General features: G+C 42.6%; 1 protein-coding gene across 1 annotated transcript; it reads right to left on the bottom strand.

The window, feature by feature from the left end:
* Nucleotides 1-85: 85 nt before the first annotated feature.
* LOC147206133 (1-phosphatidylinositol 4,5-bisphosphate phosphodiesterase zeta-1-like) lies at nucleotides 86-9,557 on the bottom strand. Its single transcript, XM_086109110.1, has 11 exons — nucleotides 9,368-9,557; nucleotides 8,397-8,598; nucleotides 7,342-7,486; nucleotides 7,036-7,188; nucleotides 6,700-6,891; nucleotides 6,375-6,531; nucleotides 5,356-5,472; nucleotides 3,532-3,704; nucleotides 2,606-2,732; nucleotides 257-406; nucleotides 86-168 (listed from the first exon to the last, which is right to left on the bottom strand). The coding sequence occupies exons 1-11, from the start codon at nucleotides 9,555-9,557 to the stop codon at nucleotides 86-88; spliced, it is 1,689 nt and encodes a 562-aa protein (XP_085965236.1).
* Nucleotides 9,558-17,718: the final 8,161 nt, after the last annotated feature.

Raw genomic sequence — 17,718 nt, 5'->3', positions numbered from 1 at the left:
TTTGCATCCTTTTGTTGCTGCTCCGCCACACTCGTCTCTGTTGGCGGCGTGTGTGTGTTTTGCTATAGGTACGTGTGAGTACGGTTTAGGAATACCAGACAAAAACGAAAAGAGAGGCTGGATCCAAGTTGCACCCGTCTCGGGACCGAAGAGGTACCCAGCGATAGCCTGGAGGTATTAAAAAAAAAAAGAATGTGTGTGGGGAGGAACAATGTTTAAATAGATAAAATGCAACAGACAAACCGTCTCGACAAACCTTTCTTCAGGCTGCTGAAGGGCAGCGTGTACTGACCCACGAAGTCACTCGACAGAAAGCCGGTCTGGTCTCGAACACAAAAGCGGATGAGACACAGGTCGGGAATGCTGATGCGGAAGTTCATGTCCGTATCCCAGAAAGGATTCAAAGCTGCAATAGTCATCAACTTCTTCACTCAGCTTTGCTGGAAAGTGCACTTGCTTCATTCATTCATTCATTCATTCATTCATTCCAGCACGTCACTGGGGCCAGGTGAGGAAGATGTATGGGTGCATCAAAACATATATACTATATACTGTATGTGTGTGCATACATATTTGGAACTACATATAATTATGGTAACCAGTCCAGGGTTTCCCTGTTTTCCATGAGAAACATGGCAAAAAAAAATCTAGAATATTCCAAAACATTGAAAAAAAAATCCACCAAGAGGGGAATCCACAGGCGCCAGGGGAATCCATGACACTCCACTGCAGGAGCCAGAGCCACCCTACAAAATGGCCACTGGGCCAGTTACTACATTTCCCAGCACGCCTCCCAATCTAAACGGGTGTGGCCACTTAAGCCACCTGATGAAAATGGTCTGGCGGAGAGGAGAACAAAGAAGTAGAGGCATAATGAAGAGGTAAGTGCAAAGACCTGGGGATAGCTAAGAGGAAGACATTTGGAGGAAAGTAATTTTTGATTTGCTGAAGAAGAAATTGTATATTTGGTATAGCAGTGTGGCTGGACTGGATTTTTAATTTCATTCAGCCAACCTGTGACACTGATTGTACTACAGTTTAGATTTTGTTTTTTGTTTGTTTTGTGGAATCTTTTGCATCAGTGGATTCTTCCTGCTTTGGTGCATTTCTCTTGATGTCGCAATACATAAAATATAATTGCAGGGTACGCCCTTCTCAAAACTGAAGTTTCTTATTTTGAATTTGTTTCATCGAGCAAAACTCGAAATCCTTTGATACTTTTGTGAAGTGTGTGGAGGTCTCGGACATGACGCTGGTGATCCATGTCTTAAAAGAAGTAGTGCCAAAAAGCCAACAAAAAAGCCACCCACCCAAAGTTAATACCGTAATGCTCCCAAAGTGAGGTCTCAAGTAATTTTCATGACCTTTTGGTGTGTATTTTTCTGTCAATTTTAGTATGATTTTAAAATCTTCTCTGCACATTACAGGTGAGCAGCATGGTGAGTTGTAGTTAGCATGTCTGTCTCACAGGCTATATAGATCACTGGTGTCAAAGTCAAGGCCCGGGGGCCAGATCCGGCCCGCTACATCATTTTATGTGGCCTGCGAAAGCAAATCATGTGTCAACTTGCTTATACAACATGATCCTTGCTTATATCGGTACCGAAATCTCAAACTGTCATCCGTAATAAATAACGTAACATTTTGCAATACGTTTGTTCCCCTGTTTACACTCACTTGAGCAATAACTGCACAAATACCTGACTGATTTCAAAACTAGTGAGACATCATTTGTTTTTGTGTACTAGTAAAAATACGATGTGATGATTAAACATTTATTCGGTTTCACTGTCGTAACGGCCCTCCGAGGGAAGATGTAACTCCCAAGTGGTCCATGACAAAAATGAGTTTGACACCCCCTGCTATAGATCCTTGCCCCTGAGCTAAATCTCTCCTGTGCAGAGATGCTGGTTCCAAAAACATGCATGTTACATAATTCAAGACTCTTAATCGTCCATAGTGTGAATATGAGTGTAAATGGCTGAAATGCTCTTTTTGACAATGAATAAATGTAAATGTTTTTTTGGTTTCTTGAAAAGTGAAACATTTTAAATATGCAAGGTTTAAAAAGATGTGTGCCTTGCAACGGGGCCGGCAACCAGTCCAGGGTTTCCCTGTCTCACGCCCGAAGTCACCTGAGAGAGGCTCCAGCATTTCCGTGATCCGTATGAGGACAAGCGCTTATAGAAAATGGATGGACCTTAGAGGTCTACGAAATTTCAACTGAGATTTGTGTTTGCACTGGGGGGGGGGGGGGGGTTGTTGACATTCTCAAAACATGCCACATTGCATTGATTGATTGAATTCTGTTCAGGTAAAAGTTAATGTTGAAAATTCTTGCATGATTTGCGATTTTAATTTTGTGAACCGTCCACAATTCTGTCTTTTCAAGCACGACTGAAATCAATCAAAACATTGGAAGAAGCACAGAGTGCATAAATGAGACGTGACGCTCTCAGGAGAATCTCGCAGAGCTTGTCCTCAGTCTTAAAATGAATGTCAACACTGGCAAAGTGATGAGTCATTCAAGTTGTGACTTAAGCCCCCCAACCTCTCCACACACACACACACACACACACAAGCATGTTGGCACTAAAGTACTTACAGTTGTTTTTGACCGTGTTTGTGTTTTTTTTGTTGCAGTCGGATCCAATCCCGTGAATATCAACTCTGACGAAAGGATTGAGAGCCTTGCCACTTCTAGGAATTGGTAGGTTGGACCCACAGATCACCTGTTGCCAAGCATATGGAATGTACATAGTTCCAGTTGGGATTGAATTTCTGGCCATTAAAAAACAAAAAAAAAAAAAAAAAAAAAAAAAAACGGGCATCAAGTTGCCAATTTCATGCTTAAAAACAGGCAAGCAAGCACAAAAGAAGATAGTTTTCCTTCGCACATGAATAATATACAAGTTTGTATCACTCAGTATGTTAACACAACGTTGAATCGGTCGACCACGGCAAGGTTTTTGCTGAAATGATCAAATAAATGGTGACAATGTGAATAAAGGTGATGCTCCTCCATCCTAGGAGAGAATGCAGCGCATTTATATTTCATCCATGCAGCCGGGAAGCTTTCCTCTTTGTGCAAGCTTTGCTATGAAAAATGGTCTCTCACTGTGTATGTGTGTGTGTGTGGAGGGAGGGGGGGGGGCACAATGTCATGAATGGAGATGAACTCTTTCATGTACCCTGTAACCCGATAACAAGATGCCCACTATAGTGACTGCTGTCCCCGAAAGGGTTAATTGGAGCAAGGAACTGATGGCAATTGCACCTTAGACATCAAAACAGTTGGTAATGCACCGCACCATAAAGAACTGGAACATAGGAGTTCCTGAATCAGTCCCACTGCTCAAAAAGACACAAAAATTGGCCATTGAACATCTAAATCACTCATAGAAAATTCTGTGGTCAGACGAGACAAAGCGCCGACAACCCAAATTAAAATCCACAAAACACGCACGCTGATATTATTCTTTAATCCATCTCGAGTGGGTCGGTTGCGTGTTGCCAAATAGGTAATAATACCTTGAGCAGCAAGTGTGTTGGTGGAACGCCGCGTTGACTGCAGCTTGGATCAAAGCTCCTTTCACGAGACATGAGCACGGCAGGCTTAAGGACGTAGCCGCAGCCGCCGTTGTCTTGGAAACGGCCATCATTAAGGTCCATGGGCAATCCCGACGACTGGAAATTGAGTGCCACTGCAAAGTACAATGGGGCATTCGTTAGTTGGATAATCAAAAGAACACATAAAATGTATGCTTTTGATTTTCGAAACACTCTTGGAGGACGAAGCGACTTGCAGCAATACTGCATGTTGCATCGGGGAGCCATTCAAGAGCCCCAAATTTGCAAGAAGTGCAATTCCCTTGCTTCTGTCTGCTTCATGCAAAATGTCCCGAGTCGTTGCGGATGAGAGCCAGAAAAACAGATGTGATCTTTTTGAGAAACTTTCTAGCACGTCATAATTCTAATCGCCAGCGGTAACCATCCGTCTGCATCACTTGAGAGAATTTTCTGCTGATTCAATGGTGATTGATCCATTCCAGCCTGTCTGGCACTGCGGCGTCTTTCAGCATAGCAAAATATCACCATCTGCACAGTCTGTGGGGCATCATGTCAGGCTCACAAGCAAGGCGGCAGACAGAACAACAAAAATAAGTCGCACCGATTCAGTGGCTGTGACTTTTTCGCCAGTGAGCAATCGGGCACTACCGGAATCCAGAATGAAAATTGACATTAACAAAAAAAAAAAGGACCAGAGGTTTTGCAAGGCTCCGGGAAACATTGATTGCCATGCTGTGGACTGCAAAGAAATGTTCTTTTCGTCGCTAATTAATACAATTCCCTTTTGATTTTGGACAAAGTAACTCACCGAACAAAACTTTTCCACCTTTTGATCCACACACAATAAGAGCTAACCCCTCAACTTGCCACTAATATTTCTTAGCTATTTAATATGGAATTCGCTTTTCAGATATTCTATGCGCTGATGAGTTTATTATGGGTTCACGGATGCATGTTGTCGCTGTCAAAACAATATGTAAACAATATGTAAATGTAGCCAAACTCTTAGGCATATATTCTTTATCCTCTGCATGAAAAAACCTTAATAGATGGGTTCGCTGAGGGCGGCCCCGGGGTCGACTGGTTAGCGCGTTGACCTCACAGTGCAGAGATGCATGGTTCGATTTAGGCTCAGGCCTTCCTGTATGCAGTTTGCATGTTCACCCTGTGCCTGCGTGGGTTTTCTCCGGGTATTCCGGTTTCCTCCCACATTCCAAAAACATGCATGGCAGGCTGAGTGAACACTCTAAATTGTCCTTGAGTGTAAGTGTGAGAGTGGATGGTTGTTCGTGTGTGCCCTGCTGTTGGCTGGCAACCGGTTCAGGGTGTACCCGCCTACTGCCCGAAGACAGCTGGGATAGGCTCCAGCATCCCCCCCCCCCGCACCTTTGCGAGGATAATCGGATCAGAAAATGGATGGATGGATGGGTTCACTGAGTCACTTGCAGTAGTTGCTTGTCCATTAGTGCCCACCTGACTGTATTGCACTGCCCCTGGTGGCCATGTAACACACACCAAATGTGTGTTTAATTCTTTACATTCTATTTGGAGACAATTTGTTTCATAAAGTACAAGATGATAAAGAGAGAATTTTTGGATTGGTTTGGGAAAAGGTTAAGACAGATTAACGGCATAACCATGCAATGGGGAAATAATTACGGATACAAGCACGGTTATGGAACAAATGAGTCGTATCTCAAGGCACTGTAAGTTCTGTTTCTCAGGCACCCACAACATGTGGGTTCTTGTCCTTTTGTCTCCAGTCGGATTGTCTCTTTGACCCACCGAGCTGTGAGCCGACATTCCAGAACTCTTGAGGGTTGTAGTTGGACGATGACGTCCTGGAGCCTGCTGGATAAATCCTGCTGAGGAATCTCTGGTTGTGCAGAACAAAGTCTTTACCTGAAGACAAAGCGCGCACCACATTCAATAAGATGAAACAACATTTATTATACTAAAATGCTGACAGTGGCTAGCATGCAAATATCCTGCAAAGGTGTACTGTATATTCTAAGAACGGGTACCAGTACCAGGTTCTTGGTATCATGCAAATACCAGTTTTTTTTAAAGGTATCGAGTAATTGTGGATGTTGCTGATGCCAACCACCAATACTCGGCAAAAAAAAAAAAGCAGTAGTTGGTGTTATATTGCAGACATTTTAAATATCAGTGAATCATCATCTGTGTCAGAAAGGCCTTTGTGAGATTTTTTTTGTCATTGTGTTGTTTTTATTTGTCAAAGGCACTTGAGGTACCGGTACTTGGTATCAGTGAGTAGTGAAGAGTGAATTCTTGTCCTGGTATCAGTCTGGAAAAAACAACAACAACAACAACAAAAAAAACATTCCAAATACATTCGGTCCATTTGCCAATGTGGCTAAAACACTTGCTATCAGTTTGGTAACACTTGTCACCGCGACTGCAAATTGACAAAACATCTCACGTCGTAGCTGCAGCAAAATTTTCTTGTAAACAACTGCACACCAGGCAGTGGCGGTGCCGACAGTTGAAATGACGGATGAATAAGAGCCAGCGTGGACTCATTTCACTTCCATGACAATGACGAGGCCAACTTTTTCCCTTTTTTTTTTTTTTTATCCCTAGTGGACTCTCAGTAATATATGCCGTGTTCAATATGCTCTTTGGAGAACTATGACCAAAGATTAATGCTTTCGCACACCGAAAAGACTCCTGCGGGGATTTCTCTTTGAGCTCGGAGTGCTTGTAAATCATTCAAATCTGCTGCTCTCCACGAAACGACACCTCACAGTCAAGCTTGGCTTCCTTTTTATGTGTGACTCTACCTGAAACTTTGGCCAGCTTGCGGGCTTTTTTCTCCGCCATGGACGTGTTCTCACACGAGTTCTGACTGTCTTGGGAGTGACCGAAGCTGATGAACTTGACAGACACGGTGTATATGACGAGGTCGGACAGAGCGTCCGCCACCACCACCCTCTTCTTCTACTCATTGCGTTCAGATGGGACAGAGACAAGAGAGCAACAAGAGTGGATGTCAGATATATATATATATATATATATATACATAAGAGTTTTTTTTTTGTCTGAACAGCATCTTGGTTTTTTAAGATCAGCCGCAGCCTACAACCTGTTTCAACGGCCCTGACTCACTTTCTTTTTTGAGCCTGCCTTTCTAGGAGACCAGAACCTTGATCTCCTCGGTTGATCCTCCTCTTCCTCCTCCTCCTCCTCTTCCTCCTCCTCCCAGCCCTCATCTGCACTGTCCTCTGTCCCCGATGCTCCATCTATCTTAGCGCGAGGCTTTAGCTTTTTATTCTTGATCAGGATCTTATACTTGAGGTCCTGCGTGACCATTGACACACACACACACACACACACACACACACGTAACTCCAAACTGTCTTCAGTGGGGCTCAAGTGGTTTCGACCAATGCCTCAATGGCATGGTTTTTGTCAGTATGGCTTTTTTCCAAGTATTCTTCTTACATTCGGGCTGGGGAGGTCACCCGTGGTTGGGTGATCCAAGCGTAGGTCAAGCAGCTTGTCCCCGAGTATGGAGGTGAGGTAGAGGGCCATGACTTCCTGCTGCTCCTTGGAACAATGGTTCTCCAGCGACAAGATTACCGGGTATACAGAAACCTGCCGGAAAACAATTTCATTGACAAAGTGGCACTCAAAGACAAATGACAATTTTAAATGAAGCTCCTCTAGCTCATTGGGCGGTGGGGGGCAATGGGGAAACAATAGGAACACACCAGAGGTTCGACTCTACTTCATCCTACTGAGCGTTACCTCAAAGGCATACTGTGACACAGTTGAGATGACGTCCTTGAAGAGAATTTTTGTGGTCAGGGTATAACCGTGGTAGACGATAGGCTCCATCCCTGGCCCATCCCAACAGTCAATCTCCAGACAGCGGCAACCTTTCCTCAGAGCACTGAGAGTGCAAACATGTATTAACATACAATACCCAGTGCATTGAGAAACTTCTGTACTAAATTAGGTTTAGTACTTTTTTTTTTTCTTTTTTTTTTGGTGGGGTGGCCTTTCAGAGGTCACCAGCCCTTATTAGCAGGACATGTGGCTGACTATTGATTAGCATTAAATGTTACTATCCACCCATCCATTTTCGACCACTCGTCTTGTTCAGTGTTATGTGAGATACAGAAAGAGACTGACTACATTCTGGACCAGTTGCCAGTAAACCACATGACTTACAGAACATGGACAAACAACCATTCACACTCACATACATGCACAAAGTGGTTTAACCCTTTCCTGGACAGCGGTTACTCCAGTGGACAGCTTATGTTTTCAGGTTACAGGGTGCATGAAAGGGTTAATGACTTTGCTTTTTGTTTTGGGGAAAAACCGACACATGCACGCAGTAAGGTCCAAGTTAAGCTTATTGAGGACCCACAAAATTTAACATATCTGGCATTGTGCTTTACTCAAAATCCCAAGACACCTTTTCAAGTAGAATCTATGCTTTCACTTAAAAAAAAAAAAGTAAAAGGTCAGAGCAGGGGAAGAAAGTGGCCGCAAAGGAGATTAGTGGTGCAGTCTCCCAGAAAAGTGAAATGGCTAGAGTTTTATTAAGACTAAAGAAAGGCACCGGTGACTTGTCTTGATAGTAAAAATGGTTTTAACGTTTTCTCATGAAAAACAGGGTGCCTGTTAGTTTACGCCATGTCTAGTATGTGATGAGACGTGTTAATCACTCGGTTAGCGTCCTGCCTGACTTGCAATCGGTTGATAGCAAATCATATTCAGTTTTCAAATTCCAGCTCTTTCCCAGGTGAATTTGTGAAACCATTTCACGTATCTCGACGGTATGACACGCTTACCAAACATAGGCGTCCAGGTGGCTTTCGCCTATTAGTTGGTCTCCTGTCAAGTAGGTGTTGTGTGAGGAAGAAATGAAGTAGCTGCTGAGCGGCTGGTCCATGTCTTGGTACACAGACTTGTGGGTCTGATCGAAGATGCAACAGTCTTTGGACTCCATGTAGCGCAGGAAGCCTTCAAATGTCATACACTGACTTTCTATGGCTGCAAGAGCATGTGCCAGCAGGGTCACAATTCGTTCAGCCATTTTCTGTACTGTCAGTCAATCGCAAGGCCCAGAGAGACATCAATATATCCATTTTCACTTGCATTCATTGAGTGGGAAGTGAACGCACGCTGCTCACACAGAAGTAAGGCTTTGAAATAGTTTTACAAGATTGTAAAAACTACACTAGCAACTGTTCTTTTCACATTACAGTTAGCACTCTAATTTCGTGAGCAGTGCAAATCTGGTGCGATGCGCCATCTATCTAGAGAGAGGTGTGTAAGGCTGAATGTTGGTTATTTTGCAGGTGCGTGCAATCCGGCGTATTTAAAAACGAACAAAAAAAGGTGGTTTCCGCCATTGAGGGTGTGAACACAGCCAACCTCAGTCACTTTATTTGATTTGCATTTTCAATTTTAGGTCTGTGACAGATTTCTCTCGTGGCCATGACGTTGCCTGAATTTGTCCTTAAGTCAGACGTCGTGGTAGTGCGATCAGTAAGATAGATAATTAATACAATAAGTTACAATTACAGTAATTTCTTACCAAAAATGTATGATGAGTCACTTCAAAACATCAAAATCACGTTACTTTGGAAAATCGGACGGCAACAGATTGTTTGACGTCAGAACTGTGAATGCTTTTACGAGATCACGTTGTACGCGTGTGCTGAATCTTATGATGAGCGAAGTGTCAAGATGATGTGGTTTACAGCAAAGCTTCCCAAGCCATATTTCTATCACGGGGGTCAGTTTTCTCCCCACTCACCTGCCTCCTCAATTTCATATCTCTCGATCAAACTCTCGGCCGTGCCCTCATCGGCAGCGAGCTCCAGCTGCTCCTTGTGGAGGAAGCTGAGCAGGGAGCAAGCAGGTAGCGTGGTCTGGCCTGACGCGTAATTGTTGAAGAGGTTCTGGATCTCTCCTCTCCTGGTGGACTGGGTCTTGCTTTTTCTCATTTTGATCTGCAAACAGCCATTTGGACTCTTCGAAACCCCACCTGAGCCTTTTCTACTTTTATGATGCCACTCTAAAAACTCCCAAAAGTCATGATTTTTGGATACGCACCGGTGACTTTCCCCTGTGCTTGTCATTCTTATCAGTCATTGAGATGCGTTTCCTATTTTTTTGCATCTCACCCTCCCTACCTTTTATCCTGAGTTTTGCAGCCCCCCACAGTTGTGACAGTGGCTCAAACTAAAACGGTTCATGGGTACCCAGCAACAGACAGTCCCGTTCGGTGCATCTGTTCACCACGCAGTGCACATAAAAGAACAGAATCAGCTCTCATCTTCATTCACACACCGGGCATCTGTGCCTTCAGTGCACATGAAGGAACATCCTCTGCTGTTCAAATAAAAGCATCGAATTTGCCATTTTAGAAACTGCAGCCATGTGGAAGGCTGTCTGGTCAATGTAATTACATGAGAATACTCAAGTGGTTGGACACATTTTCGTGTCACTACCACACCGTCCCTTTTAGTGATGAGAACTTTTCTCCAAATGTGCAGTATGCCGTATAACAATTAAGGCTTGAATGATCATCGCCAGCTCCAAGTGTTTATCATACCTGCAGCAGTCCCTCGGCTTGAACGAACAAGCACAGAAGTTATTGACATCTTCGTTCCTTCAGACTCTGTGAACCCTAAGGATTTATGAAAATAACTGTGTGTCACGAGTTCGAGTTGTCAGTGTGTTGCACATGATGTAGTACAACACACCCTTATGTTTGTTGGTTGCCAAATACCGCTTTCAACTTACCCAGGGTGCTGATTGAAATATTTCCTCAGTTCTGCGCAGTTTCCATTTCGATTCCTTTTCCCCCCCACAATTTTCATTTTTTTCTTTTTTTTTTTTAACTCGCATGACATGTAGCTCAATACTGTACGACATCACCTTTCAAGTGTTCTCTTGTTGACATCATCATAAAGTTGACATCATATGAAGGAGTTCTCCACCGATTCCTGTGAAAAGGCCCCAAAATAATGACACAAGATTCCTCAATTCAAATGACTTGAGATTGAGTATTTACTGGGACAGTTTTGCCAATGACATATTTGCAAATGCATTGCATACCTCTGGACACACAAACATCGCCGTGCTGAACAGAGCAAGAATAAACTAGAGCCGTAGGCGGTACTGGGGAAGCACTTGCTGCATGGCAAATGATGGTAATTGACATTTACAAGTTCCAAGTTCTGATATGCAACATTTTGACTGTGCTTCGGCTGGCCACTTGAGCAAAAGATTGTTCCTTTGGATTTGTAAGTTTGCATACTTTAGGGCTAGTGAGTCGTTATCATCCATCATGGGCAACAAAAGCTCAACTCAAAGCTATTCAGAAGATATTCACTGCAGCACTTGTAAACTTCTTCTTCATCAGTCTTTTTTGAATGACAGCTTTTCTTGCTTTTCTTCCCATGTCAGGATCTTTTGGCTTCATTTCTGATAGCTGCGTTGCCTTTCGAAGCAGGTATTGTGTTCAAGGAAGTGTTTCAAAGGTGACTTGATCTTGGGTGACACCCCCCTGAGATTCGCTGCTGCAACCTGCGTCAAAAGTAGAGTCCTGCATATAATATTGTCATCTAGTCATGTTCACTTAAGGGTATACAGGCGGAATTATATTTACCTTTTGACCAGGTTGTCCCCGAATAAACCACATTCGGTGTTTGACTGATCTTCCTCGTGACATTTAAGGTATCTTTAATTTACATTTTTCAGAGGCAGTCTTTGAACGTCTCTTGAGCCGACTCGAGCAGAGGGGGCACGTCGTCGTGGAAGAGAGATGTGCTTGTATTTTTTTCGGGGGCGGAGTTTGGAAAATAATACAGTAATCCCTCGTTTATTGCGGTTAATGGTGACCAAAACTACCCGCGATAAACGAAAATCCGCGAAGTAGCGGCCAATTAACATATACAGGTAAAAAAAATAAAAAATAAGTCTGCAAACAGTCCGTGAGAAGCTGCAAAACAGCGAGTCACATAGAGCAACATATACAGTACTCTACTCCATGTATATGGAATTTTCATTATTATTTTTTAAATGAATATGTCTGAAAAAATCCGCGATGAACCGAACCGCGAAATAGCGAGGGATCACTGTATAACTGCTTAAAAGACAACAAGGTAGCTCTTTGTGTCTCAGAGCTGCAACAGATAAATATCTCGAACACATAAAAACAGTTGGAGTAAAGCAGTCCAGCTGCAATAGCAATTAAACAGTAGCCAAATAAAGGAGGGTTTGCATACCTTGTCCTTACTTGCCAGACACAGCCAAGTTCAAATTGAATCTCATTGCCTCAGCCTAGTGCTCCATTCCCCAAAAAAGCGCTGCAACACTATTCTATATGACATCACCTTGAAACTTTTGGAAGCCTTTACATCACCGAACAGTGTTAGCATAGTCCAAAAGGATGTTCCAATCTATCGTAATTTCGAACCCAAACCATCAAAATATTCTTACATTGCATAATCTGAAATACTTTATAGTGACACTCATTCTGCATTGTAATAAATACATTCTAATAGGTGCAGAACAATTGGATTGTATGCATCTGACTTTTTAACCAGGCTCGTGGGAACACCATTCAGTCGTTACCATAGCGACGACCATTCCTCCTCCAAAGCTGTTTGAAGCAGCAGTTCATGTTAAATGTTGGACAACTATATCACGAGGTATTACCATAACAATGTGTTCATGGTTGTGGTTGAGAGCTTTTATTTTTATCACCAATTACTACGAAAGAAGCATATTGTTAGTGCCTCTTTAACAGGATCATTGCGCCTCTAAGGGCAGACAAGTTCACTGCTGTATCTCATTAAGTCATGCAGGAAAACGTAATGCTTTGACTGTGGAGTGTAGACAGCAGATGAAGTTTAATGACATTGACCATACATCTCATCTTTTCAACATGCTTGGTAGTCAAACATAGAAACATTTGACTCTGAAGAAAGATGTAACGCCTTTATCCTGCCAAGTCGCCGCAAAGCTAAATGGACATACAATTGCTGATTTTTATTTATTTATTTTTACGACATTCTAAATGTTTTTGGGGGCTTCTTTCTGATCTAAAAATGATTTTGTTGAATCTCCTTGCCACATGCTGCCAGTTTGACAGCACACAGCTTTTCTTTTTCCATGCGCTGTGATTTGGATGAGATTAGTGCACATTCTACACGAAGCCTACACAAGTCTTTTAGTGGGTGGGAGTTGGAATAATATGTCCAAAGGTAAACCCAACTTTGTTTTTTTTCACTCAAATGAATTTAGGATGCATTTGGCAACAGTGTGTTTACAAATTTATCTGACAAGGTGTTAGTAGTAGTAAGCACAGTTACATTACAGTATAGACGCCTCCCATTCAACTCTCACCTGCCCTAATGAGCACAAACTACAAAAAGTACATGGTTCGAAGTTTATTTTGGTAAAATCGATAATATTGAGTTGTAGCGTGTGTTTAAGTGATTGTTACATTATATTTGCTTCAGTCCAGAGAAAATTATTGGTGCAAACTGTACTACCAGTACAGTAAGACAAAAAAAAAAAAAACTTGGATTTTGTACGTTGTAATGAAATGCAATTCTAGCTCTTTCTCTCTCACTCACATTCACACACCCAATCGGAGTTTCAATGATAGTCAGCCAGTTAGCTAGTCAGTAGCGTCTTGGTTTCATGAACCTACATTTGCATGCCCAAAAGTGTGCTTATCTCATTGCAACTCAAAAAGGACAGTCGTACTATCTGACCACCTGTAATGTTTGCTAGCAAGAAAAATGCATTGGTAATGCACTTGCGCCGGTCTTGAAGCTCAGTGAAGACAAGGCGGGACAGATGGATCAAACCATTTGTGGCTCCAAAAGGTGGGCGGGGGTTACGCTATTTCTATTGATCAAATATGTTTCTACCAACTACGAATGGTTTTAACACTTATCATACTTGTTAAAGGACATACAGTGAGTAAAATATTAAGAGCTCTCAAATTTTGGGAGGATTTGTATTTACTTTCCGGTTGCTTCAGCAACCCCGAAAATGGATTTGACACTCCTATGAATCCAGACAATTGTGCATATATATGTCATTGAGAGTGCTGTCTGTCGGCTTTTATGAGCATAGTAAGTGCTGCAGACTGCACTGAAATAGTTGTTGCGGTGATGCAGCGCGACGTTCATAATAAATGAATAAATAAATAGATAGATAATCCTCATTTAATGCATCTCGAAGCCAGCGCTGATGACAAGCCAAACAAACCACAAGCGCTCATGTGTGCAAATGTCAGCGAAGCTTCAACAACAGATGATCGCTGACTAACTGTTGTTTGTTGATTCAGCATGCTCGCCAAGAACTTCCTTCCGCGGTTTGTCTGTCAAGCCGAATGTTATTGGTGTGGTGGGAAATCACTGGTGCACAACGCTGGTCACAGAGCTCGCTTTACAAGCGGGCTGCAATGGCTCAGCTCCAAGCCTGTCGCAACCATTGGCCGTGCATGTTTGATGAGAAAATTCCCAGCCAGCGAACATGAAGCTGGGGTCTGGCCTCTGTCTCTGCATCAGTGCACCGCCGTCCGCAGCGGAGCAGTGTGCACGTTATGTACTCTTTGCTACCGCGTGCATCTGTGTGCATCGCGGTCCAGATGTGCTTTCGTGAGCGCTTTCGATACATATGTGGAGTTTACGTGCGGCTCGGTGCATCCGTGCTCGTCGTTTGAACTCCGCTTGTTTGCGATGAAATGAGCTCATCCACCGGTTCATTTCCGTTTTCGAAGTGGACATGGGGTCAGGCTGTGTTTGTGAATTATAACGAGCTCATTTGTCACACGACTCATTGGAGATGTGAGTCAGGCGTGCAGCCAAATGACGGCGGCAATGGCTGATGTTGGATAGTCACTTGTGAGTAACTCTGGGTGTGTGTTGACAACCACAACTCTGCATGGTGTCGACAATTGCGTAACACCACCGCCCTTTTCAGTCAGGTCTCCTTAAAAAGTGAACTACTGTATATTTTAATGCAGCAATTTGTTCCTCAAATGAGTCGATCGTGATGAACAATTAAAGGATTTCCCACGTTTTCATCAGAACGTAACCATAGTAATGACTTCAAATTTAAAAGTTTGCGTTTGGTATTAGGAGGCTGCATGTTTGTCAAATTCCCGGGCTGTTTGGTATTGTTATTCTGCTCCACGGTTATTGCCTTAGCAAGGGTCCGATAGCCATCAACACAAGAAAATCAAAGTCCAGCAGCAAACGCGTTTTTGAAGCATCACAGCCTTCATTTTCTGATATTCTGTTGTTGGTGAGGAAGGCCGTCTTAGTGATTGGGGAGATAGCTCAGCTCGGGGAAATGACTGAGTTAAGTGTGACAGCGAGAGATATTCCTTTGTTATTCAACCCAGACTGGATAGAGGAGACATTGATCTGCCGTGCGCAGCCATTTTAAAGAACGTACAATAAAACAAATACACGCAAAAGGCTTCCTCATGTGAAAGGTCCTTTACATCATCTCAATTGCTTTAAGACACATTTGCTAGTTCCTCAGGCATACATAACAGAACATCCCAGTGCTAGGAACACAATAGAGCGAGATTACGGGACACCCCCATTGGCAGCTCCAAAATAAAACAACCGGTCTTTTTTTTTTTTTTTTTTTTTCCCAGTGACTGTAATTATAACTTTTGTCACTATTTTGGCAGGAGACACATGCAGTAACGGATTTGCTGATGAGCCATTGTTATTTTCTTTCACCTCATTATCTTTCGGTGCACTTATCAAAATACAGCAAAGCTACTTGCGTTGAGCTTCTATGAATGAACGGATCAGAACAATGTGATAGAAAATGCAGTGTGGCTATAATTAGAATGCCATGCTAATTTCGTGTGTTGCAGCACAATCAACAAAACTTGCTGACGACTGGTTTAATTATGGTTGACTTGAGGCAATGTGCCGAAATCTTCTGGAAAAACGAATCCTCCCATATGTCTCAATGCTTTTTTTTTCCAGTGCCATCCCATAATTATCAGTGCAGTAGATTTAACGCTGTATTTGAGCGTAATGTGCCAGCCTCAAAATGTTCCACAGATCTGAATGTGAGTGTGATAAATTGTCTAGGTGAGACCTGTGTTGACTGACAATCAGTCCAGAATGTTAAGCAACCTGGACTCTTGAACGCCAGAGTCTTCGTCAGCCGAGTGGATGGGCCTATAAGGTAAAGCGTATGGGAATATAATTAATATATTGATATGAGTCGTGCGGTCGACTGCTTAGTGCATCTGCCTCACAGTGTAGAGGTGCAGGGTTCAATTCCAGCTCCGGGTTTTCTGTGTGGAGTTTGCATGCTCTCCGTGGGTTTTCTCCGGGCACTGCGGTTTCCTCCCACAGTCCAAAAACACGCATGGCAGGTTCATGGAACATTCGAAAAATTATCCCGGGGTGTGATTGTGAGTGTGAATGTTTCTTTGAGTGCCCTGCGATTGGCTGATAAGAAAATGAATGAATGGGTGTTGTTTGATATGATATGAGATTAAATAACTTCAGTACTCCTACAAGGTGGACAATTACATCATTTCACCAGAAATCTGTATACAAGAAAGAGAAAAAGGACATTGCACTAAATAGAAACCAACATTGTCAATCCAATGTATCAACAGTTATTTGTTTGCAAAATGGAATGCTCAGTGTTGATTTTGACATTTAAGATGATTAATCTGATGTAATTAAATTGAAAAAACTCACTTTCTTTACTACAGAAAACTGAATCAACAAAGGCTAATTTATCCATCGGTGGATATTTTTAAAGTTGGTACCCTGAAATACTTTTGATTCAGGCTGCAGTTCCGGCTACCATGACAGGGTTGATGCAATACACACATCACCATAACAAATTATTGTGTTGTAAAATTGAACAGTATGCATAATTCATTTTACAGAGTACATAATATGCTGCATAACCACCCCACTTTAATGACCTTGACAAAATGGGAAAAGAAGTATATGGAAATGAGTCCAAATGGTTATGGACGTGAATTTCTGTAGTTTGGCAGATGCGAGAACTCCAGTAAGGTGCTCCAGCTGCTAAATATTTTGAGAACCTATGCTAACTCTTTAAAACCCGCCTCAAAACTCACTTGTATTCTTTGGCATTTGACTCGGCATGACTCAGATTTGATCTGAGTTTTACTGTTTGGTGCTTTCTACCGCCTTTGTTACTGATTTATTGCTTCACTGTTGTATATGTTAGTTGCTCCATGTACAGCACTTTGTATGCAGCGATGGCTATTTGAAAGTGCTCGATAAATACAGTTGAGTAACTCGTGTATCTTGCAATTGTAAAATGTGAAAATGCTCTATTTTCAGCTTTCCTAGAAAAAGCCGGGTTCACTAGACTTTAAGCATTTGGTAAAAGCAGCTTGTCAACAAACTCTTCAAAAACATGTTTCACTGACTGATTTTTTTTTTTTTTTAATAACAAACCTTAATAAGAGCGTACATGAATACACATGAGCAGACACGGATAAATCAATACACTTAAGTGTGACTGGCTTCCCCCCCAGAATTTTTTTTTATCACTCTGACTATACAATTACAACAGCAAATAAAACAGCCACACATTTCACAGTTTCATAAGGCATGTTACATTCATTAAAAACTCTAAATTGGGCCTCAATGTGAATGCACAGTAGGTATAAATGTTTATTTATCCAAATGTGCCCCGAAATTGGCTGGCAACCGGTTGCCCCCAAATTCAGGTGGCCTGGTACTCACCACCATGATCCAATGTCCTTCAAATGGACCAACCATTGGAATGGAACATTCCAGACCATTTGCGGAAGCTGACCCGTTGGCTTCTCGCAAACACTTCTGTACGTACGTTTGCAGTTGCAAGTGCTACTTGTGTTTTCTCCTCCCTGCCCACTCATGTCACAAGCTGTGACAGCTCTTTAAATCCCTCCCTTTCCAAATCGCATCAATTTCACCGCGGCTCAGCAACGCCTGCTGTACGCCGCTGCGTCGCACTAGGGAGAAAAAACATTCAGCGTGGCTATTTCTGACAAGCACTGATATATTGAAGGCAAACTCTCAGCCTGTAAACACTTGTTCTGCCAATACTTTGAGTGACGGAAAGACGGAT

This window comes from Hippocampus guttulatus, chromosome 4 (genome assembly GCF_054856545.1).
Source record: "Hippocampus guttulatus isolate MCC_2025c chromosome 4, RoL_Hgut_1.0, whole genome shotgun sequence".
In the NCBI taxonomy this organism is placed as follows: domain Eukaryota; kingdom Metazoa; phylum Chordata; class Actinopteri; order Syngnathiformes; family Syngnathidae; genus Hippocampus; species Hippocampus guttulatus.
Note: the sequence above shows the minus strand (reverse complement) of the source record. Positions and strands in the feature narration are given on the sequence as shown.